Below are 25,146 nucleotides of genomic sequence, written 5' to 3' on the forward strand. Positions count from 1 at the left end.
GCCCGCCATCTTGGGTGTTCCGCCATGTTGGATTTGGAATGTCGTCACACAGCTTACCATGCATTGTCATTCAAAATAAACGTATATACAAAATTTCAGCTCAATCCGTTGAAGATATATGCTTCAAAATCAAATTTTAAGATTCCACCCTAACAAACTTATATTCGTAGCGGGTTAAAAAAACTTTTAGAAATTGTTGCTACTTAATTTAATAATTAATATTTAAAGTTAGGATTACACATACCTTATTTCCAATAAAGTGAATATACGTCTACATAACTGCGCGATGAAAGGGTTTTAATATTGTACCTTGTTTGCATGTCAAGTTTAGTACTTAAGGGCCACCGTCTCTCGTAGGGAGTGTATGAGGGCCCTTCATGTTTTAATATCAGGAGATTACCGCCTCATTAATGCATGGTCATGCAACGTTTTAAGTTTTATTGCGGCACGCGTTGTAATGCCAAACGGTTTATTTCAATCGTTTGAACGTAGGAATTTAAATTTGATAACGCAACGTCTAACTTTATAGCGAGGGTCTCGAGATGTATTTCTTAAAATTTCGTTTGTTACATACGAAATATATATTACCAAGGATTTCATATATATGTAGGTATATGAGTTCATCGATAACTATTTCGCTACTAGATAGCAACGTACCTAGAAGTCATGTGTGAATAATCATGAGACGACCTCATATTCTTAATTATTTAGGTACATGTATCAATCTGGCGACTCCTATGTCTAAGTTAGCTAAATAGTATATACGGGTAGTTTTAAATTTAAATGAGACCTCAGAATGTTGATTAAGAATGATGAAAAAAATTTAAAAATATAATTAAATCATTTCAGGGAGAAAATTTTAATTGAAAATGTTTTTAGTAATAATAGCAGTAATTTTTGGCATTGCAAGTGTATAGAATAAAGTCTAAGACTCTGAGCTAGCGTAAGCATTTCGTTTTATAAAAAAGGCATCAGACATAATACAGGCCACATGTTCATTTATATTTTTGTGTATCTCGCGTTAGTCTCGTCGTCCATTTCGTGGTCCATTTGGATTTTGAAATATTCTCATTGTTTCTATAAGCCTGTCAAGTCGAGAACGTTATAGGACGAAAATATCAAGCAGGTGATGATAACCACGACATATGTAACTGTAAGAGGATAATAAAACTGTAAGAGGTAACGTAAAGAAAGTACTAGTCAGACATATTGTTTCTATAAACGATATCACTTGGAAAGAACTTCGACATATATTATTACCTAAGGCATAAATTAATAACTAATAAAATTTCATTCACTTGCAACAGCTCGTGTAGGAACGTCATCTTTTTTGTTAATACCTTTGACTTTATCCTTTACCGTATAAAACTGAATTCTGCAAAGCGCTCTTCTATAAAATATCTCGTAGATGGAGTTAAACGTTGAAGGTGATGGTAATGTGGGATCCTTGACTCGGAAAACCTGGTCGTATTTAATATACTTTAAGGACGTTGTCAGAAGATGTGCCATTTTAATACATATTAAATTTGAATATATTATGGTTTCATCACCCCTTTCTTCAATATTAAATGATATGTTATGTTTTAAGCTGTTGATTTATTCATTAATTTATTCATGCAAATAGATGACTATTTACATTATGTACAGATCTAAGTTATCCGTACTCAATAGGACAGACGAACATAAATGACTGTCATAGTCACCGGAATTAGTTGATTCGATTAGATCAAGTGTAGATATGATTCGATCAATGATAGATTTGAAAATAAGGTGTGTTCAATTTAACTTGATTTTTAATTGAGTTGTTCGAAAAATAATAATAATAACGTTATATTCCGTGAATGAAATATTTCACCGTAACTTTTAATAGTCTTTCGTGTATGAAACAAGACAAGCCGCCCGGGTTCATCCGCGTTCATGGTTACAAGTATTTGTTTCTATTCGGTGTATTATTTTTGTAGATCTTCGCATCATGTGATCAAGAAAAACATAACAAACATTATACTCTTAGTAAAGAAATTATCCGCCTACCCTTAGCGGTGCTGTGTGATGAATTAAGCTCCTTTTTTTTATCCGAGAAAACACGCCCTTGTTCATTAATTATTTTGTTTACGTCAGCACATGGAATATTTACTTGAATACTTTTAGCTCGAGGTCCAGGTCGCAAAATTATAACTTTCGGTATGAATGATGGCCATTAATATACGAACTTGCAACAATTAATGTAACTACGCCTATCTTAGTCAGATTAGAACAAGTAGAAATAAATTTTTAATCTTTGAGACCACAGAGCTTTTAACTTTTATACTGTGGCATGCAAATATATCAACATCAAAAAAATATTTACAGTTATATGCAATTAGGTGGAAACTGTATAAAGTGTTAACATACACAATCTTGGATTTTTGGAGCACACTGACTATAGTAAACTCGTGTTGGCTTATTTACTCCCCTTTTATGGCCACAATTATATAGAAAAACTTTGACCGAAATAAAAATTAATTTATTCCTCAAAAAGTATATGTACTATTCTAGTTAACATCAAATTCGTATATTTCTGAAGGGAATAAACATTTATCCAGAGAAAAAAACATGATTCGTTATAATAAAAAACCTAATATTTCTCGAGTTGAAATAAAACAGCGTCAACAGCGACGCTAGTTTCAAAAAATCGGGTCTTTTATTAAGAAAATATGCTAATACCGAAATAATTGAACTCCCTTTCCACGTAATAAAGCACGGGTTCATTGTCCCTTGATGGAATGACGTCATAACAAAGAAACTTGCGCCTTTGATTCAGTATCGTATATTAAGATGTGCATAGACGTTGCTACGACGTGAAATATTTCGCGATACGACTGAAGATGGGGCGATTTTTCAAGAAAATTATATTTTTATAATTTCGTTATTATCATTCGCGCTCTGTTTTTGAGTAGTTTTTAATATTCTATAATAACTAAAGAACTAGATTGTTTGAGAATGTTAATGTAAAAGTCTTTACGTTCGGTAGTGGAAACCATTAGGTAAAAGCAGGTTTATTAGCCTCTAAACTTTCTCACTACGACTTGATGGTACAAGCCATAATTGTTATACGATCAAGAAAACTTTTTAATCGTTTAAAATGTTTAAATGTGAACAGTATTTGTTTGTCGCAGTATGTCACTAAATACCTTAGTATTATAATACAAAATTAAAAGAATATAATTATGTAATATTAATTTAATTTTTATAAATATCTGTTCCATTTTACTAAGTTTGGAGACTTCTTGCTAAACATATCTCAATTGTAAGGTTTATCACTGTATCAAAATTGTAATTCTCAAAAAGCACGCACTCTTTCCGGTCGTATGCGGTTCATTATTCGATTATACCTTGGAAAATCTAAAGCAGGTGAATGCGTATTAGGTACCGAAACGTCAAACTGTTATTACGTTAAGCCGGGCGTTGCTACGTATTCCCACTAATTGAAACACCTGAATTACCGAAATTCATTTCGAATTTTGTTATTTTATTACGGTCCATAGATGTTGTATAGTTTACAGTTTAAAGGCTGGTATGCTGAGAATTTTTCAATTAAGCGAAACCTCGCGTTGTATTTTGAATAAGAATTGTATGTGTTGGTTTCTTAATTGTGACAATTGAAGGGAATATATAAATAACGTTCTTTGTCAGTCTGTATTACCTGTAGGACCTGGGTGACCGAGCTTAGCTAGGTATTTTTAGTAAATCGTGTTTTTTGAAAATCATATTTAAATACGAATTACATATTTTAAAATATGAATATGTTTATTTAAATAAAAAATCATGAGTGCAATTAGAAAAAACAGGAAAAAATAATCGATCTGGAGACATGGAATTTGAACCGTGGTGTTCTCGGTCGATCCCGAACTTCCGAATTCACACCTAAGCTATGACACCTATATTGACAATTGCGAAATTTACCTTCGCATTCTAACGGTCGGGTGAATATATGTTATTGTTAACAAACCGCAGTAGTCAATTATGAATCGGCTTTTGAAGTGCATTTCATAAAAATAGTTCGAAACATGATAGAGCATTAATATTAAATAATTTCTTTTTCACAATAGAATAATAGTTATAGTAAATTCTTATATGCATACATAGCATTCAACATTGAGTTTCTGTTATCAGTTTTACAAAGTTTTATTCATATAGTGTTATTAACTAAGTTTGATACTTCTGTATTTTATGCTCCTCCGTGCTTGTCTTTAAACGTATAAGTTAAATGACAAAGTCTCCGTCACATTCGTCTGGAAGGAGTTACTGCAAGTTTTGTTACCTGAATACAGGTTTGAATGTATGAGTGTGATATTAATGTTACAGTACATTATATTAATATTGCACCATTCCAGACGACCCATGCGCTATAAGCCATCTTTATGTATAACTAGCTTTTACTTACGAATTCGCTTGTATTGAATTGTTTTAATAAAAAGTATCGTATGCTACTTCTAACACTTCCAAGAATATGTATACAAAGTTTCATGGTGATAGTTTAAGTAGTTTTCGCTTGAAAGTGTAACAAACAAACTCACATTCCCATTTATAATATTAGTAGGGATGTCTCGCTTCAATGCGTCGATACGTGACGTTTTAAGGCCTCAGTCCTTTCTAAAGAAAAGAAAACTTCCTCAGACAAAGCCAATTTTTAAAATCCTTTCCTCTTTCGAATTATAAGTTACCCGCTTAGTAAAGAATTATGTATTTAGTTTCGTCGTTTAATTGTAATTTGCGGAAATTCTGAACTAAATTGGTTAATTATTATTTTAAAATTGTTATGTTTGAATAACATTTTACAGAAATAAGTTAAAATGCACCAAGCATTTTTCGATTAATTTTTTGTCAGTTAATCTAGAATTCTTCCAACGATGTTCAGATTAACATTTGAAGAGGAATTTATGTTAATAAACTTAAATTTTTTGCTTATGAATAACGTACGTTATATCTGTTAATCTGCATTACTAGCGATTAAAGTATTTTAAATAAAAAAATTTAAAAACCTTAAATTTTTAGGATTGAAATTTTACTTATGCAAGGAAATTCCAACGTCGCTTTTATTATTTAGCTTATTCAAGGACTTTGCAAAGTATTACAAAAGCCTTCGGTAATTATGAATTTGAACCCTCACCGAAACTGTTAACTTTTTTTTTTACTTGTGACTTGGACGGCAAACAAGTAAGTACGCCTGATGGTAAGCTGTTACCGTAGCCTTTAGACACTTATAATACTATTAAAAACCTCGCTACTTCTGACCCTGAGGAACTCTACCCACCTTACTCACCATAGAAACACAAGACTACTTGAAAGAAGTGGTATTTATCTGTGATCTTCTGGAAGGTTGAGGTACTTTCCCAATTGAGCTGCTCCATATTTTGACCAAGATAAATCCTGCTATGCCCTACCTCAATGATGATTTAATTAGCTAATGTCAAAATAAGCTGTACCCAAAAAATCCTGTAAAGTACCAATCCAGTTCAAATAAGAAATAAATGGAAATAGCAAAAATGATTGAGTTGTCTAGAAAAAACGGCTTTACGTATCCTTTAATTTTTGCATGCTGACATTACATTAAGGAGTCAATCACTCAAATTAAAAGGTGACATAAATAAGACATGTAAGTTAAGAAAACTTTGAATCATTTCGATTTCGACTAGCCCACTGGAAGCTGACCTATTATCCTGTCTTGCGAAATGTCAAATGCTTGATGCTAAAATAATTTACGTTTTTTTTTAAATTTCGACATTTTCTGCACGATTCATATTTGTTGTAAGAATCTTTGTTTTCTAATGTTTACGCGAATTTCATTCATTATAATGAAATACGATACCGCGATAAAATCCGAAAGAGTTGTTTCACTATAATAAGAACTTTTTAAAAAGCATTTACTTTACTTTAAAAAAGGAGCCGAATTGGTTCTTCGTTCGTTTCTCGTGGTTTGCCTTTAACAACATATTTTTAGCGATTCATTTCTACTTATACAGATAAAACGTGTTCAGAATTTTAAAGTTTATGAAACATTAAAATGAGAACCAACGACAATGCAGAATGCAAGTTTGTTATCTCGCTGCCCGCGGCTGCGTCTGCGTTGGATCGCTGCGAGCTGCATCTAAAGTTACGTTACCCTTAGATATCTATTGTCAAGATATTCCTTTACTTTCCATGAGACTGGCGTTTTATCGCGTCGTGGCGATAGTTGAAATTTCATACTGTAGCCTTTTTACTGCAAATATTTAATTTTTTTAACATTTGAGACTGATTAATAAAAACAGATTTTTTTTTGTCTCAATCAAAAGAGGATGTACATCTTGTTGATCTAGTTGATACGATATATTTTATTGCAAATCAATAACATAAAAACCTCTAGAAACTTAAGCTAATTTTTTAGTAGAATTTCCATTTACAACCAAACAAACTAGAGTTTTTATTCAAATACTAGCTGACCCCGAAAACGTTGTTTTGCCATAACACAAAATTTAAAATATTTTTCTCAATTTGATCGCAGCACCAACTGTCGGGACAAACTAAAATAGAATAATAAATAGAATAATATTTAATATTTGATGCTGCGATGGTAGCGCAGTCTACCGGATCCAATGTAAAACATTCCAAAACTAACAACTAACTTATAAATGAAAAATTAGTTAAATAAAAATTTTCCAGTGGACCAAATTGCGAATCTAAACCATCCTCGAATCCCCTTGAACTCACACAAAAAATTTCATCAAACTCCGTCCAGCCGTCTAGAAGAAGTTCAGTGACATACACACGCACACAAGAAATACCTATAAATATAAAGATTAGAAAGATAAAAGGCATTGCTCAGTCACAACGAACTACGTACATAGGCTTTAGGTACGAATGAGGTCTCATTAATTGGTTCCGATTTATGTAATGGTTTTTTTTTTGGACGTAAAACAAAGCACAATTCATATTCATGTTATCTATCTTTCACATGAAAATTTTTAGGCGAAGCTTTAAAGGTTACATCGAAAATTATGAAAATAAACTGTTATCCAGCTAGGGGGAGGTACATTTCCCTTCCGAGGGCTCGTGAAGGAATTTTTAATTCAATTATGATAGCGATCTTGTTTAATGACCGTCGCTCGTAGGACGTTTTATGTCACCCCCGCTTACGAGCTTCGTGCTATGGTCTCCGATACTAAAAGTACGATATAACAATGTATCCTTGCAAATTTTTACGATAAGAATATCTGTGATACTGAAATGAATCGAAATGAACCATTTTCTTACGTTAGAAGGCTATCTACATCTACTGCGATTAAAATACGACGGTTAGCTAATAAAGAAGTATTAGTTTTTTTTTCTAGCCACTTGTTACTTGTTTTGTAGGTAAGGTAAAGGCATATAGTTAGCATTCTTAACAAATTACCCGTTTTTAGTAATTTTTATTTTAAATGACTACAATTTTATTTCATATTTTCATAATAAATAAAATCGCTTTTCGTTATATAAATACGTAATCAACTTAAGTTAAAATTGTATAAATTACGTTCGTGAAAACAAAGCCGTTTCCGATCGTAAACTTTTTTTAATTAAGAATATAACCGAAACATATTTTATATTTACAGGCAGTAAAGCTGAGTTTTGTGAATCGGTAAAAAAGGAAAATCGCAATAAATGAAATTAAATTCAGAAGTCAAACTTGCTTTTTTACGGTGGATCGCTGTAAAAATATCATGGCGATAAATTTGTCAAAGGCCTGAAAGTTTCGTGTTAATTCAATCGAACGGCCGCCTGGCTTACGTTTGATGATGGAAATCTTCCCTTCGACGATATTTTTTTATCAATTTCATTAAATACATATTTAGAATAGATAATTAGATTAGGCTTTAAATACTTTATTTAAATAATATTACAGCTATTAAACAAAAAACTCTTCAGTTCAGTATCAAGTATCCAACCTTATTTCATTACAACCTACCCCTTTCTCAATAAAGAGAAATAAAATACAAAATGTTTTAAGAAACTTTAAAAGAACTCTCAAAACATTGATTAAAGTTATTAATAGAAAAATCATCAAATGAAATGTAACAAAAATTTAAAAAAATTCAAGAATCCGTACAGCACGAGAAATGTTCAACTCGAAACGAGTGCGGAGACAAAAACGGCATTGTTTAGAGTTCCGTATTTCTGACGGTTAATTTGCACATTAACGGCAAAAAAAAAAAAGTTTTGTCCGAATAAATGAGTATTGCGAACAAAGGCCTTCTGCGTTCCAGGAGATGAATGTGCTCCTAGTAATGACATTCTTTTAAAAGGGCGTTTATGTTCCATTTAACTTTTACTGTTATTTTGGTTCAGCTGTTCTGTGTATTGATCCTAATAGATCAAATAGAACGACGTTTACTAGTGTAAATTCGTACACACATTTTGATACGAAAAAGTTTCTGAAAATAGAACAACTTTTTTTTATGTACATCTGTTACGAGACAATCTTTTGAGAATATAATATATCTAGATTGTATGGTGTTGATTAGAAATTGCTTTTATTTAGCAGGTAATTGGAATTGTAACCTTCATGTGACCTCTCCTTGAGTAAAAGCGCGAAGCATAATTAAAGGAATTAGAAATTTAAATTTACAGGAGTAAAGTAATAAGCCGTCAATTAATATATTTAAATTTCTGGAAAACGATAGTTGTAATAAAGTAAAACAGAATCAGGAATCTATCTGTTCATGTTTCAAGTTATAGCTCGTTAAAAAATAATCATTCTACCAGTAAAATACCTTCCAGCTGTTCAGAAACACTGAGATAAGTAGCTAATGCGCCCATCACTGCCACGGCACGAGACGGTTTCGTAATGCAACCGAGATTGCCTGTCTACTGCGATATTTTACTAGTGAAATAGAGGAAATTCAGTGTGAACGCTTATGACGGAAACTTCAATTTTAAAGTTCAATGAAAGGTGGATGATGAGGGAAAATGCTGCTGAAAGTTACGCGGTAAACGAGAAGCATCGATTTAAAATTTTCATATAGGTACAAACTATTTTTATATAAGAAATTGAATTTTGACTGAAATATATATAAATAATCACTGGACCAAATTGGAATAATACTTTTTTATTTGTTATTTTCTGAATAAGGATTGTGTAACAAAAAATTAAAAAAAAAATCTATTTACGATTAATAATATATGGTGGTTCGGAGATCGCTAGGTCAGCCAGTGTAGGTTATACTGTTTTGTTAAAATAAAATACAGAAATAAAATATAAACTTTTAATTAATGAAAAGAAGTAATAGTCGCATCGACGCTTGTTAATTAAATAAAATTATCAAAACAATATTAACATATTCATTATTTACTTTTGATAAAAATAATAAAAAATGCCTCAAAAATCATAACTAATGATCCTGATGTGTCCTAAGTGATTGTAAGTCTGCTTGGGTTTCATCGTGTCCCGCACACCTTAAACGATTGATTTATCGAGACGCATCCGTTAAATATTATAGTTGGATGCTGTATTTGACAAAAAACTCCAGCAAAAACCAATGAAAATACTGACATAATTAACGCAAACAAATTTGTTGCTCATAAAGGTTACGGAAAATTCTCCATTATTGTGAAATCATCGTCGCACGTAATTATTAAAAATGTACTAAATTTTGATAAAATAATCTAATACTCAAACAAACTAAACACCTCAATCAATTAATTCAACGATGGAAATATTTTAAACTCTAACATCTCACAGCTGGGATAGGTCCCTTTCTCTATGTAGGAGAAGGATTAAAGCTTACTCCAACATTTTTTTTTGGTATCGCAGAGGAACCCATTTACGGGTGATATCCAGGATGCCCGGGTAGGCAGTCCTAGACCGTATGTCGGCTTCAGCACTTGGGGGTGCACTACCGACCAAAACCCCTGCTGTTGGAGCTTTAAGTCCAACATGCTGAACCACTGCGAATTATCAGATATATTTAACAACTGGGACAGACAGCTTAACGTGCTCTCCGAGGCACGGTGACGACAGAAAACCAAACCGGAAAGAGATATTTGAACAAATACAAATATCCGTTCCTAGCGGAAATCGAACCCACAAACCGTCGATGTTTAAGGCGCCGACACGCACTACAACTTTAGAGCGGTTGTAACTCTTATACGTTTATTAACATCTAACAATTACAACAATATGCCGTAATCGTTTTAATTTAAATTTATCATCGCTCTAGAGCGTACTACGAACAATTTCATATACATTACATAGTGTAGATCAGTGGAGTGAATAAAATAACTCATTTCAACAACAATTAGTATTCGAGGGTTGAAGGCGTACGGTGAATTAAAAGTGGGCCGGCAGACGGGCATGTCAGAATTATGTACTACGAGCGCGGGCGTTTGAACAAAATTAAAGTGAATTTATATTGCGAGTTACTTGAAAAAACGAGTATCAGCGCCAGACTAATGTATCTTTAAAATTTTAATTTTAAATATTAATTGTGTGAAAGTAGAAAATAAAATATGCATTAAGAGAAATTAAAGATTCTAAGAACGAAAAATTTAAATGATGAAAATTATTTTAAGTCTGTGTAATTACTTATGACTGATTGTGTATTTCATGATACTTGACGTATTATATTAAATCCCATGTATGTTTTCGATGAGCAGGCTTTCTGTCGCCAAAATATTCTTTTAGAACATAGTTTAACAGCGCTTCAGTCTCATAACATACTTGGTTTAAGTAAAGACTCAACTCACAACGGCTCAACACTCAACGGCCTCTAGTAGGATTTTTCTTGTGCCCGGGGTTATGAAAAAACACACATATACACAACACACAAACGCCCAGACCACGACAAACATCTATATGGTTAAAACAAATGTTTATCATGAGAGGGGATCGCACCCGCGACCGCAAACGCATCAGCTATCAGCAGGTCATACTATGACCGCTGTGTCATATGAATGTGTCAATAAAACACAAAGTGTATTTATGCGTATCACCCAATGAGTAATGTGGTACCTTTCTTCTTAATAAGCCCTTCAGCTAAGTCGGCTCAGCCTATTGCAGTCCACTGCTGGACATAGGCCTCCCCAAGTTCGCGCTAAAATCCCAGTTTTCCGCAATCCTCATCCAGCCTACACCGGCAATCTTACGTAGATCGTCGGTCCAACGGGCCGCAAGACGTCCCACACTGCGTTTGCCAAGACGCGGTCTCCACTCCAATAATAATATTATGCCCTTATTCGTCGATTTTGAGACTCTATAAGACAATTTAAAGTTATATCAAATATCACTACAATATCAGAACATATATAGATTCAGAACCATTTTTATAGCAACTCGATAACAGCATGGATACACAATTTAAAAAACTAACTCCTATAATGCAATACAAAGCCACGTACCAATGGCTACCAACGAACCGGCAATGCGAAACTACGAACAATCTCCATTTCATTTGCAGTATCTTTCTGTATTGGTAGTGATTTCATAAAGCCACCTAGTATCGGAAGTTTTCGAGTGACTCCATTGCATGAAATAAAACCAAATAATCTGTTGCATTTTCCATATTTGAAATGTTTAAAACGACCGCTCAGAGTAGAGTGCGATCGAAAAAAGAACGCTCAACACTTGAAACGAATGAAAATAAAAATTGAATTTCGTAATAGAAAGAGAAAATTTTAAAATAATATTTTTTTAAGCTTAAAAGTGATACTTGCACTAAATGTAGTAAAATAGTGTTCGAAAATTATAAATTTTTACTGTATTTTAAATTTAATGTTGGCAGTGTGCTTATGGCTCGAATTGAGAAACTTTTTTCTTTTTTTTGAAGTCGGTTAGACAGTATGATAACTAAACATATTTTAGCACGTAACAAAACATCGCTAAATGTATCAAACAACAAATGAAATGAGCCTACGATGTACGGTCCATCACACGTGTTTAGATAAAAATATTTAATATATTCGGCAACTATTCCAACCGATTGATTTATCTGGACCGAGAACGCCTATAGTGAAGTGATGTATGAGTCTTTTGAGATTACCATAGATTCAAACAGACATAGAGAAACTTCTAATATCAATTTTGTAAATTTGTGCAGTAATAATTCAGTTCAAATAATTTAAACAAATAATTACTGAGTTTTTTTGACAATGGCGACTAATGAAACTGAAAAATATTACATTATTTTTTCAATCAAAATTACGTGCGTATAATCGTGAAAAAGTAATATTATAACTTTTCCGCGGTGACATTTATAACATGTGTAAATAATTTTTCGTAAAAGCTTTATGTTGTGTACGTATAGATATAATACTGTAATTTTTCTTTTCGTACAAATGTATAGAAATGCTTGTTTATGTTGTGTACGTATAGATATAATACTGTAATTTTTCTTTTCGTACAAATGTATAGAAATGCTTGTTTATGTGTCCTAGGTGTTTATTTTCTCAATTATAACTGCAAATTTAACAAGGCTTGACTACACGCACCAGAGCGGTTGTTATGTATAATGTCACTTAGATAAGGAATATTGGCGTGCTGCATTTGACAAATAGACAAGGCTAACCTTTTAGCAAACCTGTTTGCGGAAAATTCGCACCTTGATGCTGGTAATGCCTCACCTCCTAGACATTCACCTTCCAACTTCGCTATGTCCGATATATTCGCATTCACCAAACGGTGGTTTTGAGAGTGCTCCGCAATTTGGATACGAATAAGGCTAGTGGCCCTGACGGGATACCAGCTAGAGTTCTTAAAACATGTGCTCCTGAGTTGTCTCCGGTTGTAACGCGCTTGTACCGCCTCTCTCTAAAATCAGCTCAGGTTCCTAAAGCTTGGAAGATTGCCAATGTACAACCTGTACCTAAAAAGGGTAGTCGTGTCGACCAGGCTAACTATAGACCAATCGATATCACCTCCATACTGTGTAAAAGTTTGGAGCGCATACTGAACGATAAGCTCCTTGCATACCTCGAATTGAATGACCTCCTGTCGGACCAGCAATACGGTTTCCGCCGCAACAAGTCCACGGAGGATCTTTTAGTGTATGCCTCGCACATCTGGGGCGAAGCCTTGGATAAGCACGGAGAGGCGCTAGCCGTCTCACTTGATATCTCGAAGGCATTTGACAGGGTCTGGCATGAGAGCCTATTGAGTAAGCTTTCGGCTTACGGAATACCCCCTAGCCTGTGTGGCTGGATATCAGATTTCCTGAGTAGGCAATCATTTCGGGTGGTCTTGGATGGCTCCTCGTTTGATTTGATGGCGGTTAATGTCGGTGTCCCTCAGGGATCAGTTCTCTCTGCAACCCTCTTCTTGCTACACATTAATGACCTCCTCAAGCCCGGTATCTTTGGATACGCGGACGACAGCACTGTTACGGAGAGATACATGTCCAGTCCCCGAGCTAGTGGGGCTGAAACTCTTGAGCATAGAGAGGCTCTGGTTGAACGCATGAATTTGGCTTAAAAGAGGTACCCGATTGGGGTGACGCCAATCTAGTCAAATTTAATGCTCTCAAAACGCAAGCGTGTCTTTTCACCGCTAAACGGAGTCCATTCCCTTTAGCTCCGACTTTCCGGGGTGTATCTGTACCGATCACCGATAATATTGATCTTTTAGGCATAAATATTTCGTCTAATATGAACTTCAGACAATTCATAGAATCCAAGGCAAAAATTGCCGGTAAGAAACTTGGTATCCTCAATAAAGTCAGGCAGTACTTCACACCGGAACAGCTTCTCACTTTGTACCAAGCACAAGTTCGATCCAGTATGGAGTACTGCAGTCACTTATGGGATGGCTCTGTCAAGTACCAGCTTGCTGCTTTGGAGTCTGTGGATCGACGCGCCAGAAGACTCATCGGTGACGAACCACTGGTTAACTCTAGACTACAAAGTCTTGAACATCGGCGCAAGGTTGCCTGTCTGTCTGTATTTTACAGAATATATTTCGGAGAGTGTGCCCAAGAGCTGCACAATTTGGTTCCACCATCATCATTCTACCACCGAACCGCTAGGCATCGCTTGAGTGTGCACCGCTACGTGGTTGAAATCCCACGATCTCGAACTAAGCGTTTTGCTTCCTCTTTCTTAATACGCACCGTAAAAATTTGGAATGCCCTTCCGGCTTCCGTTTTTCCAAATAATTACAACTTGGGTATTTTCAAATCAAGAGTCAATAGGCATCTTCTAGGCAAGCGCGCACTATCTTAGGCTGCATCTTCACTTACCATCAGGTAAGATCGCAGTCAAGCGCTAGTCTATATATTTAAAAAAAAAATAGAGATCAGATCATACCTGTCTTTTCTCTCTGCTTTTTCTACCAAGGTTGTTGGTTCGATTACCGCCCTTAGTTTCGGTGTAATCATCATTGGCCTCAATCCGTCTGTTGCAGACGATTTAAACAGTGTCAGCTTGAGTTAATTACACAGCTCTTTTCGTGACTAAATAAGCCGATACGTGAGCGACAACCTTTGCCACACGCCCTGCAGGTAAACCGGGTGGTGTCAGCGACGGAAGAAGCTTGTTGTTGTCGCGTTCTTCTTGCCGCTAAAGTCTCAAACCAAGCTTGATCGTGTATCTTGCGTCCGTCCACAACAACTTTACGCCATCCGTCACGACTCTCGGCAACTGCTTCCCAGTTTTGGTGGTCGATACCAAAGGCGTGCATATCTCGTTTAGCGCAATCCTTAAACCGTAGCATGGGCCTCCCCAAGTTACGTTTTGCGTTTGCTACAGCACCAAGCAAGATCCGCCGAGGCAGGCGCGAGGGCTCCATTCGATGCACATGCCCTAGCCAACGCAACCGCTTCTGCTTGAGTAACGCTGTGAAGCTAGGCAGCTGTGCAATATTAAGAACCCGCTCGTTGGTAACTCTGTCCTCCCAGGATATGCCCAAGATGTTACGAAGACAGCGCATATGGAAGGCGTTTAGTCGACGTTCTTGTTTCGCGTACGTCGTCCAGGTTTCAGCTCCGTAAGAGAGAATACTCAAGATGCATGCCTGATAGACGATCATCTTGGTACGCGTGGTAAGATGTTTGTTTTTCCATACTCTCGTATTAAGCTGCCCGAAGGTGGTCGCCGCTTTGCCGATACGAATATCGATCTCCGCATCAAGCGAGAGATTGTTCGACACGGTAGACCCTAGATACGCAAACTTGTTTACGACAGCCAGGGGCACGCCATCCAACGTAATTTTCGGTATTTTCGTGCTTCCCTGCACCATCACAACGGTTTTTTTGGCATTTATCGTCATTGAGAACAGTGCACATGCCCGGGCGAACCTGTCCAATATGGTCTGAAGCTCGAGAGCGGAGTCAGCGACAAAAGCTGCGTCATCGGCAAATAAGAGGCTGTCTACAAAAATGTCCTCGCGATTACGCTTGGATTTGAGAAGTTTTGTGATGTTATAGAGCTTCCCATCCGTCCTCGTATAAAAATGGATACCCTGTTGGTCATTGCCGAACGCTTCTCTTAAGAGTAATGAAAAGAATATACCAAACAGGGTAGGGGCCAATACGCAGCCCTGTCGTACACCTCTACGCATCTCGAACGGACCGGATGTGTTTCCGTTGAATATGACAGAACCTTTCATATCTTTATGGAAGCATTTCGTCAGGCTCAGAAGTTTTGATGGACACCCAATGCTTTCAAGTCCGTTATATAGTCCATCTCTGCTAACCGTATCGAAAGCCTTATTCAGGTCAACAAACGCCACAAACAGAGGTATGTTCTGCTCCCTACTCTTCTCCTGTAGTTGTCGGAGCGTAAACACCATATCGATTGCGGAACGCTGTGCACGAAACCCGCACTGTGATTCCGGATACACACGATTAGCTAGTTTCTGGATTCGCCCAAGAACCACTCGTCCAAAAAGCTTGCCTACTATGCTTAGTAAGGATATCCCACGGTAGCAGTTACAATCGCCGCGGTCGCCTTTACCCTTATATAAAGTTATGATGTTAGCGTCGCGCATATCTTGCGGTATGTATCCTTTTTCCCAGCATTTCCACAATAGATTGTGCAGAACAGGTAATATACACTTGAGTCTGATTATTTCGGCGTGGGTGCCATCGCTGCCGGGGCTTTTGCCGCATTTTAGCTGCTTGACAGCTTTGAGCAATTCCTCTACAGTAGGCGGATCGTCTAGCTCCTCCCAGGTGGCCAGTTTTGGCATGTTATGCACAGCCTCCCGCTGAACGTCCACTGGTTGTGAATATAGACCGGTGTAATATTCCACCCATCTCGACATTTGCCTCAGGCTATCTGATATAATAGTGCCATCAGCTTCTTTTAGTGGAGCTGTCTTCTTAATAACTGGCCCTAAAGCGGTTCTGATTCCTGAGTAAACGCCGCCAAAATTACCCGTGTCTGCGCAAGATTGAATGCTCATACAGAGGTCGTTCCAGTAAGCGTTAACAAAGTGCCGCGTACTACGTTGCAAATTTGCTTTAGCAATTCTAAGCTCATCGGATGATTTCGGACAGGGGTTTTTTCGGTAGTTTAGAGCTGCCTTACGTTTGGAATCCAGCAGAGGTTGAAGTTGCTGGATGTTGTCAATAAACCAGTCCTGTGATTTAGTATCCTGGTGGCCAAATACTTCACAAGCTGTTGTTGTTAGGAGTCGTTTGACTTTACTCCACTCTTCATCTACAGACATAGAAGCATCCCAGGAAGCGGTTTCGCTGCGAACCGAAGTCTCATATTTTTGGACCATCTCATCGTCTCTGGTATTTTGAAGAGCAATTCGTCTTCTACCGAACGGCCTGGATGTGTGGATCTTTTTTTTTTACGACGGCAATACACGCCACGACGAGGGAGTGGTCTGTTTCGCATTCGGCGCTGTGAAAGGTACGTGTGTGAAGTGTTTCGCCCAGGTCGCTCTTTCTAGTGAGTATTAGGTCAAGTTGATGCCAATGACCAGAGCGTGGATGTCTCCAGGAAACCTTACTTGATGGCTTTCCCTTGAAGTAGGTATTGGTAACGCAAAGTGAGTGTCTTGAAGAGAATTCGAGCAAGCGTTGCCCGTTCTCGTTGATCTTACCAACGCCATGGGTGCCAATACATTCTGGCCACGCACTGTGATTTTGGCCGACGCGAGCATTTAAATCACCCAAGATGTAAAGGCGGTCTCGGGGTTTTACTTTCTGTATCACAGATTCAAGTTGGTCGTAGAACTGACTTTTGGCTTCATCGGTTGCCATCAACGTTGGAGCGTAGGCGGAGATGATTGTAATAAAACCGCACTTGGTATTTAGACGCAACACCATAACACGCTCCGACACACCGTGTGGTGTTTCTATGGATGACAGGAGGTCGTTTCTTACCGCAAAGCCAACACCATGCTCGCGAACGGCTTCAGTGTCTTTACCTTTCCAGAAAAATGTATAATTTTTTTCACGAATGGATCCCTCACCAGGCAGTCTCGTTTCTTGCAAGGCACATAATGATACACCCAGCCGACAGAGCTCCATATCAATCACTGCGGTTTTACGCGGATCTTGTACGTTCTGTAAATCTCCGCAGGTGTTCGGGAGACCTGTCCTCATAGTACGGACATTCCATGTCGAAATGCGCATGGCAGTGTTATGTTGGTTCTTTGTTTTTTTATTATTATTTTGACCTTTATCCGCAGGTGTGCTAGATAACGGCGCCAATTATCCAGATATAGTCTGGTGCTCCCTACACCCTAAAGGAACAAACCAGCACCGAGACGGATCGGTACCCTACTGGCCGGGGGCTGCCCAGCTTGAAGCGGGCGGTAACCAATCAGTGGGCCTTCGATGGACCCTCCCACTGACGAGAGCGACCCCTAGCGCCCGCGCTTACGTCCATACGCGCGGACTTAAAACTGGTAACTGCCACTCCCCGTGTTATTTTCCACGAAGCCGAGCTGACGTGGGTGGAGTATCCTCTCCACAGACAGACACTGTGTCGCCTAGGACATTCTTAAGGAAAACGCAGAGTTGCCTAAGCTCTGCGCCACCCTCTCGACCTCACTGGCGAGGCCCACAGGAACAACGAGTCGATACGTGTGGAGCCAGTTTGGCTGCAGGGGTCTTTCGCATTTAGAGCTATGCCACGAATGCCTGACGGAGACCCCGTTCCGGGTTTCAAGTGAAGTTTTCCTTCTCCAGGACCCTGATAATTTTGAGCCAGGTTAATCCCTCGGTCGCCTTTTACGACCCCCACGGGAAGAAAGGGGGTGGTGCTATTCTACTCTGCCGGCAGCACACGGCCATTCGGTGTAATATACATATATTTATTACACAAAAATTTATATATATTAGACGACTATTAACTAATACACATGCTTAGGAATATATGACCGTGTGTGTATGACAAATGTGTATTTTATAATAAAATAGTATAGACAAAGCTTGAAATATAAAATATTCCTTAGCGTAAAATACAAATTTATCACTGTTCTCTACGACACATCTACTCTGTGCTACACGTGCGCAGTTCCAAAGGTGCGATTTGTAAAAGCCAAAGCTCTACACAAATTCGTTGCACCCGGGAACTGAACCGGCAGACATGAATTTTGACTAATATATATTCCATTTTATTGTACGACTATGAAATAAAAACCTAGTTTTGTTAGAATGTAGGCTTATTGTTAAATTTTAGTGTATACATAAAATCTAAATACCAATGAATCTAGTAAATATAATTATATAGTCATTATTACCACTAAAATGTTATTGATAATTTCGTTAAAGCAAAATGTATTTGGTAGTTAGCGAGTTATCCATACATGATGTCTTATATATGTAATACAATTGAAACTGACATAAAGCAATCGATTTCGCAATGTCTACGCGATTATGGTAAATTGCTTATTTAATTAATAAGCATGTCGATCATGAACGGAAACAAACATAAAACATAAATTAATAATTTAAAGGACGTAGTGATAATACTTTATAACTAAATAGAAATCATTAGAAAATAAATAATTGACGATTTGACAATAAAATTGGTAAATATCCGTGAACGAGGAGTGGAAACTTTTAATTAAATAAGAGGAGTTGTTAGCTACGTTGGAGGCGATGTTGTAAAGTTTACGTCTGTTAACAATGAAAAATTTATTTACAATTACTTATTGATACAATTATGTTATGTTGATAGAATTACATTTTAATTTAAACGTTTTGTATCAAACTTCGTCACGAATTTAAACGAGGACGGTTTTAAGCGAAAAAATACAGGCCAAAGTTGTAAGAAAGTGAGCAGTAACAATAGCTTGCGTATTACGTATAAAACAAGCACGTACTTACTTTACTAATTTTTTAAATCGTATCACTTATAATAAAAACTGTTTTTTAAATTTTTTTTAGTCTTGAATCTTAAAAATAACCACCTGTCAAATTAATAGAGATTTGAAAACATTGTGATTGGTAATATATTTTTATATATACTAGTTTTATCCTGCAGTTTTACCCGCATTAATTTTTGCAAAAAATTACTAAATATTATATAGCCTTAGTAAATGGAATTTTGAACAAAAAAAGATTTTTTTTATATTCTAAACTGTCGCACCGGAGATAAGCGCCTTTAAAATAAGCAAATTAATTCTTCAGTCTTATAATAATAATAGAGATTATTATTTAATTTTTTATACGTGATCATTATATTTTTAACGCTAGCTATTTATTTGTAATAAGCTGTACATAAATTCTAGTTTATATTTTTTACTATACATAGTGAAATAAAGAATAATTGTGTTTGCAGGCAAACGAAAAAAAAACCGACTTCAATTATATCGACAAGTAGGTAGACGAAAAATTAGTCAAGTAAATACGCATTATCAAAAATTACTCCAAAAGCTGTAATCAGATCTCGATGAAATTTAAATGCGACCACATGATAAACATCGGCTTTCGATTAAATTAAAAATTATCAAAATCGATACACCCAGTAAAAAGTTATGTGGATTTTTGAGTTTCCCTCGATTCCTCTGGGATCCCATCATCAGACCCTGGTTTCCTTATCACGGTACCACACCTATATAGGTTATGTCCTTTCCAACAAATTTTTTTTTATCAAAATCGGTTGATAAACGACGAAGTTATCCCCGAACATACATGAAAAAATATATATATACGGTCGAATTGAGTAACCTCCTCCATTTTTGAAGTCGGTTAAAAAAGAAAAAAATTCTTAGAATTAACTGAAAAAAAAAGTTATCTATACGAATACTATTGACAATCTTACAAAAATGTGATCTCAGAAAAACTTTTTTAAGTTTTGTTCTTCGACTTTTATAGTGCTAATTTGATATTGGTAAACTATGGTAAGTTTTGTTACGATGGGGACTTTTCCGTTAACTTAAGTATTAAAAAATACTTCGAAAATCCTACCTTAACATGTTATAGAAGAATATACGTTAAGTCTCATTACTGTATAAAAGCCTTAAATTTTACTACAAAGTATGATTTGAGCATAACACCGGATTACCGCCTTTATGCATGCAAGGATTGGCCTATTGCTAAGGATTGGCCTGGAACGAGATCATTTCACATTATCATTAATATTAGATTTCTAAAACATTCAACACAAAACATCAATACTTAAATCCTACATATGTAGCATTTCTACTACTGTATGCTCTATGGTTTTTGTTTGAGAAAATATAATACAATATAAAATGAATAACAGATAATAACAAGACCATGATTTGATTGTAAAAAAACAATAGTATTAATACAACAATACTATTTCAGTACTAATAACTTTGCAATATGGAAACGTTTATTAGCGAATAATTGTTATTTTATCAAATGATTAAAAAAAATCATTTTACTAACATTTCCATATTATTAATAAGAAAATAAAACATTATTATCGCTTTGCAATTTTTTTAAATACATTTTCATCTCAAATATTACGTTAAACTTTTTCACTATAGCTAATTTCAAAATAGAAAGAAGTTCTAATTACTTTTATGTTTACTTTCTGTATTTATGTTGCTACATACACACAATAATAACGATTTCATCATATTTTGTTCTGTTATTCATTATATCTCGAACAAATATTATCAAGAATTTCATCCCTGAGGGAATCAACGGTTGTTAATCAAAATATTTTTATTGAAAAAAGATAATAAAAAATAATTAATTTTTTTTTCGGTTGGAAAATTCTCCGCCATGTTCATTGCTTGTTTTTATTATAAAATCATGCCTGTAGCTCGTAAAATAATTAATAATGAAACGAGGAAGAAATTTTGTTTAATATTTATTTAGGAAATTACTTTTTTTAATATTAAATTACCGGATAAGTAAGTACCGTCAGATTAAAATACACTTTATAAATATTCTCTCTGATTATAATGATTACTTTTAAAATATTGTTCTCTTTAAGATAAAAAAAAAATATATAGCTCTACTTATGTAGGTACTTCTAGTTCAGTTAATGACAATTCCTAAACGATACTACACTGTTACAGCATTTACAATTATTATTTATAAAATTATCGTTAAATTTATAGATTATAATATTTTAGTAAATAAAAAATTAATCTTATTATTAAAATGTTAAATTATTATTTTGCTATGTTAATTAAAAAGAATATATAAAAATTAACAAAAAAGGTAACAGAAAACAAATTGACAGATAGCAACATCGTCGCGAGTAAAACTGCATAGGGCAGCAAGCTTATGATACAAAGATTATGATATGAAGGAAGTCGTCGACGCGCTAATGGAGTAAAAAAAATAGCTTTATTTCTCCAGGCTTTTGCATCACGCTTTTAGTGCATGAAATAGGTTCAGAATATTAATTTATTATTAGCTGTACCCCGGTAGTATCACACGCATTAATTTAAGAAAAAAATCATATAGCCTTCATCGGTTAGTGGGCTATACAACACACAAAAGAATTTTTGATTTCGAACCAGTAGTTCCTGAGATTAGCGCGTTTAACAAACAAATTTTTCAAGTTTAGCTCTGAAGCGGTTATGGTAACATTATTTAATGCCTTGCCGCAGTTCCACTACTACCTTGGAACTTAAAAAGTCGACCGATGGCGATATAACCATCCAACTGCTGGCTTTGTAATACACAGGCCGAAGACGGGCAGCAGCGTCTTCGGTGTGAGAAAGCCAGCCCTGCGGTCACCAACCCGCCTGCCCACCTTAGTGACTATGGGGAAAAACACATGAGTTCATGCCGTTCTTGGCGCGAACTTGTGGAGGCCTATGTCCAGTAGTGGACTGCGAAGGGCTGCTGTGATGATGGTGATGATGATTTAATGCCGTGGTTTACCAAAGACGGAAAATCCGTTTACATAACAAGTTTATGCAATTCATAGAGAAGGTAGAAAAATACTTAAATATTAAAACATATTTTTTAGAACTAATACTTTAGTAAAATAATTATCAATAACCAAAATCTACTAAAAATATGGAAAGATTTTAGTATATACAAGTCATAACAATAGATTAAATAAATATTATTGATTTAAAATTTAAGAAGATATTACGTAATACACGTATCAAAATATAATAAATTAAAATTGTGCACGTTATGCTTTTTTACACCACTTAAAAATATTAATTATAATATTCCAAAAAAAAAAAGTGAATTCGTCATACCTATCCCGCTCCGACTCAAGTTCGGAATTTTCGCAGGACGTAATGAAAAATGGATCAGACATCTATCATAAACTCTTTTCCGCGATATTCCGAAACGCAAAAACTTACCGGGAACGTGAATAATGTCACGCGAAATTAAATCCCCGAGGCTATAAAGAGCAGATGACGGCTTCGTGGCTAACTTCCTGATTTTAACTGGAGGCCGCTAGCGACGTTAAATTTAAATTGACATTTTGAAGATTTTTATTCGAAACAATTGTTGTCTTCGCACATTTTTATAGACAGATAACATTCAATTCGTTTTTGTGTATTTTTCGTATATTTAACGGTAATATAGTTAATATTTTACATTTTACAAAAACAAAGGGTATAAATATTTGATTCACTTACGCCGAGTTGCACGAAAAGAAATTAAAATTTAAGTAGTGATTAAAATAATTTAATCGCAAGAATTGTATGAAATTCTTGTGATTAAATTAGTTTAATCTCTACTTAAATTTTAATTTTGTTTCGTGCAACCCAGGGTTAGAGTTATTGGAAAAGGCATCACACATATACTTACATGCATACTATATTTATCTAAAATAACATAGAATAGTACGCATCTAATTTATATAAAAGTCATTATTGATCAGTTTAAATATAAATATATAAAATTTCTTGTGAAATAGTAATTTTATCAATGACTAGATATAATGATAAACAGACCTCTTTGGAGGTATTAATTTAGAAAGGATCATGAAGTTTTTTGATATGTGCCTCGGAAGCCGAAAGTTTTTTATCTCAAGACCAATACCATCAAACTCAAATTGCGTGGAAAAGATTTCTTTTATCCCCTATAGTTTATATCGATACATAAATGTTATTTTAAACATCTCTAATGCATATAAATATATAAAAAGAATACAGGGACCGAGAAATGTTTAACAAACATTATAATTATATTTATTTTTTTGGAGTTTACTGTACCTCCCAAATAAGCGATATAAGGGTGGTGATATGAAAATATTAAGAAGAGTTAAATGACTCTGGGAATTAAGTGACTATGGGAGTGACGTTTTACAGTATTTTGACTGTTTACGTAAGATAATTAATTATATTTATAACTTTTCGTTACTTCATAACTTTTTACTGAGTGTACCGATTTTAATGATTCTTTTTAATCGAAAGCTAGTGCTTGTCGATTGGACCCATTTTAAATTTGATTGAAATTTGATCTGAAGAGTACTTTTTGGGTTATCCATAATAATGCGTACTTCGTTATTTTATCGACTGTCGCTGTATTTAGGTAGGTACTTGTTAGTGTAAATTGAGGTATATGTATGTTATGAGTGTTGTGTATTTGTAGTTGTGTTTTGTGTGTAGACCTTATGTTAGTAAGTGTTTATTATAATTATTTTTAACATTAAAAAAGTGATTTAACCTTTTTTTTAAAGATATATCTACGTAATAATATTGATGTATAACATTTTAAGTGTAAAGTTACTAGCTTTTTATATTTTATTATTATTATTATTATATTAGTTGGCTTTGGCTTAAAACATTATGATATTATAAATAAGTCTTATACTTTTATTAGCAATCTGCACTTTGAAAATTTTATTTAATATTACTGGGCTACAACCCGTTAAAGAACTGTGATAACTAGTCTAGAAATGATAAAACATCTCACCTTATCCCGGAGCATATCCCGCACTCTGGTGGCCTGGTGTCGACTCCTGTGCAACTCGAGCTGAAGCTCTAAGCATCGTTCCTGCCAGTTGACGGACCCTACATCTGCAGCGGCGAGCTCATACTCCAAGGGATCGAGGCGAGATGAGTGGGCGAACGGTCTGTAAAAACAATTGACGCTTTTGTGTACTGTTTGTAAAAATATGTCAGTCTAATGAGTTTTACTAACCACTCTGATGTAATAGTGCGAAAGCCGAATATATGTATGTCGACGTTCGCGGGTTAGATTCCCGCTCGGTGTGGATAATTTTGGTTGTATTAAAAATATTTTGTTCTTGGTCTGAGTGTCTGTACTTGTGGTTCGCCCCAACGTACCTTAGAGAGCATCCAAAGCTCGATCTTGGCTGTTTTACATAATTATAAAATTATTATAAAATACTATTTTTATCAATATTCCTTTTTCAATAAAATTAGCTACGAAATTTATATTTGATTGAATAGAATTTTTAAAAAATTCGATACAATTTTTGTTTATTAATCTTGATTAGTAGTATTATTAATTAATAATTTATTGCTGCATGTTAGTAATCAATTCTAGTGACACGGCCACCTTGGAGTTTTTTGTATCAAATTCCGATTGTTTCAAATGTGCTACAAAGTAAATTTTATTGAGTGGTAAAAGTATTTTGAAGATTATTTTAGCAATTCCATTATTACGAGTACGTTAGTGGAATTCTCACGGAATAGGAAGGAAAACGACCATAGAAAAATTGCAGCTAATCAATTTACCGCCAAGTTTTACTATTTTGCGGGGATGTTCGTTGACCGATCGCAATCACTCTCGCTTGTATAATAAGATTCTTTTATTTTGTCTGTTTTATGAA

General features: G+C 35.2%; 1 protein-coding gene across 1 annotated transcript; it reads right to left on the minus strand.

The window, feature by feature from the left end:
• Positions 1-1,290: 1,290 nt before the first annotated feature.
• Positions 1,291-16,711, minus strand: LOC123660958. The gene is made up of 3 exons (XM_045595976.1): positions 14,490-16,711; positions 14,290-14,377; positions 1,291-1,461 (listed from the first exon to the last, which is right to left on the minus strand). Exons 1-3 carry the CDS (start codon positions 16,709-16,711, stop codon positions 1,291-1,293), a joined length of 2,481 nt encoding a protein of 826 aa, XP_045451932.1.
• Between the last annotated feature and the right edge of the window lie 8,435 nt (positions 16,712-25,146).

The sequence above is a fragment of the Melitaea cinxia genome, chromosome 16, assembly GCF_905220565.1.
Source record: "Melitaea cinxia chromosome 16, ilMelCinx1.1, whole genome shotgun sequence".
Lineage (NCBI taxonomy): Eukaryota > Metazoa > Arthropoda > Insecta > Lepidoptera > Nymphalidae > Melitaea > Melitaea cinxia.

Bases quoted from the DNA above. Each gene is read 5' to 3' on its own strand.
- LOC123660958 (XM_045595976.1), bottom strand. From the start codon at position 16,711: ATGGTCCAAAAATATGAGACTTCGGTTCGCAGCGAAACCGCTTCCTGG. The intron at 14,378-14,489 runs GTTTACCTGCAG...CGTCTGCAACAG, and splicing joins TCCGTCGCTGACACCACCCG to ACGGATTGAGGCCAATGATG. The intron at 1,462-14,289 runs GTATGATCTGAT...AAATACGACCAG, and splicing joins AAAGCAGAGAGAAAAGACAG to GTTTTCCGAGTCAAGGATCC.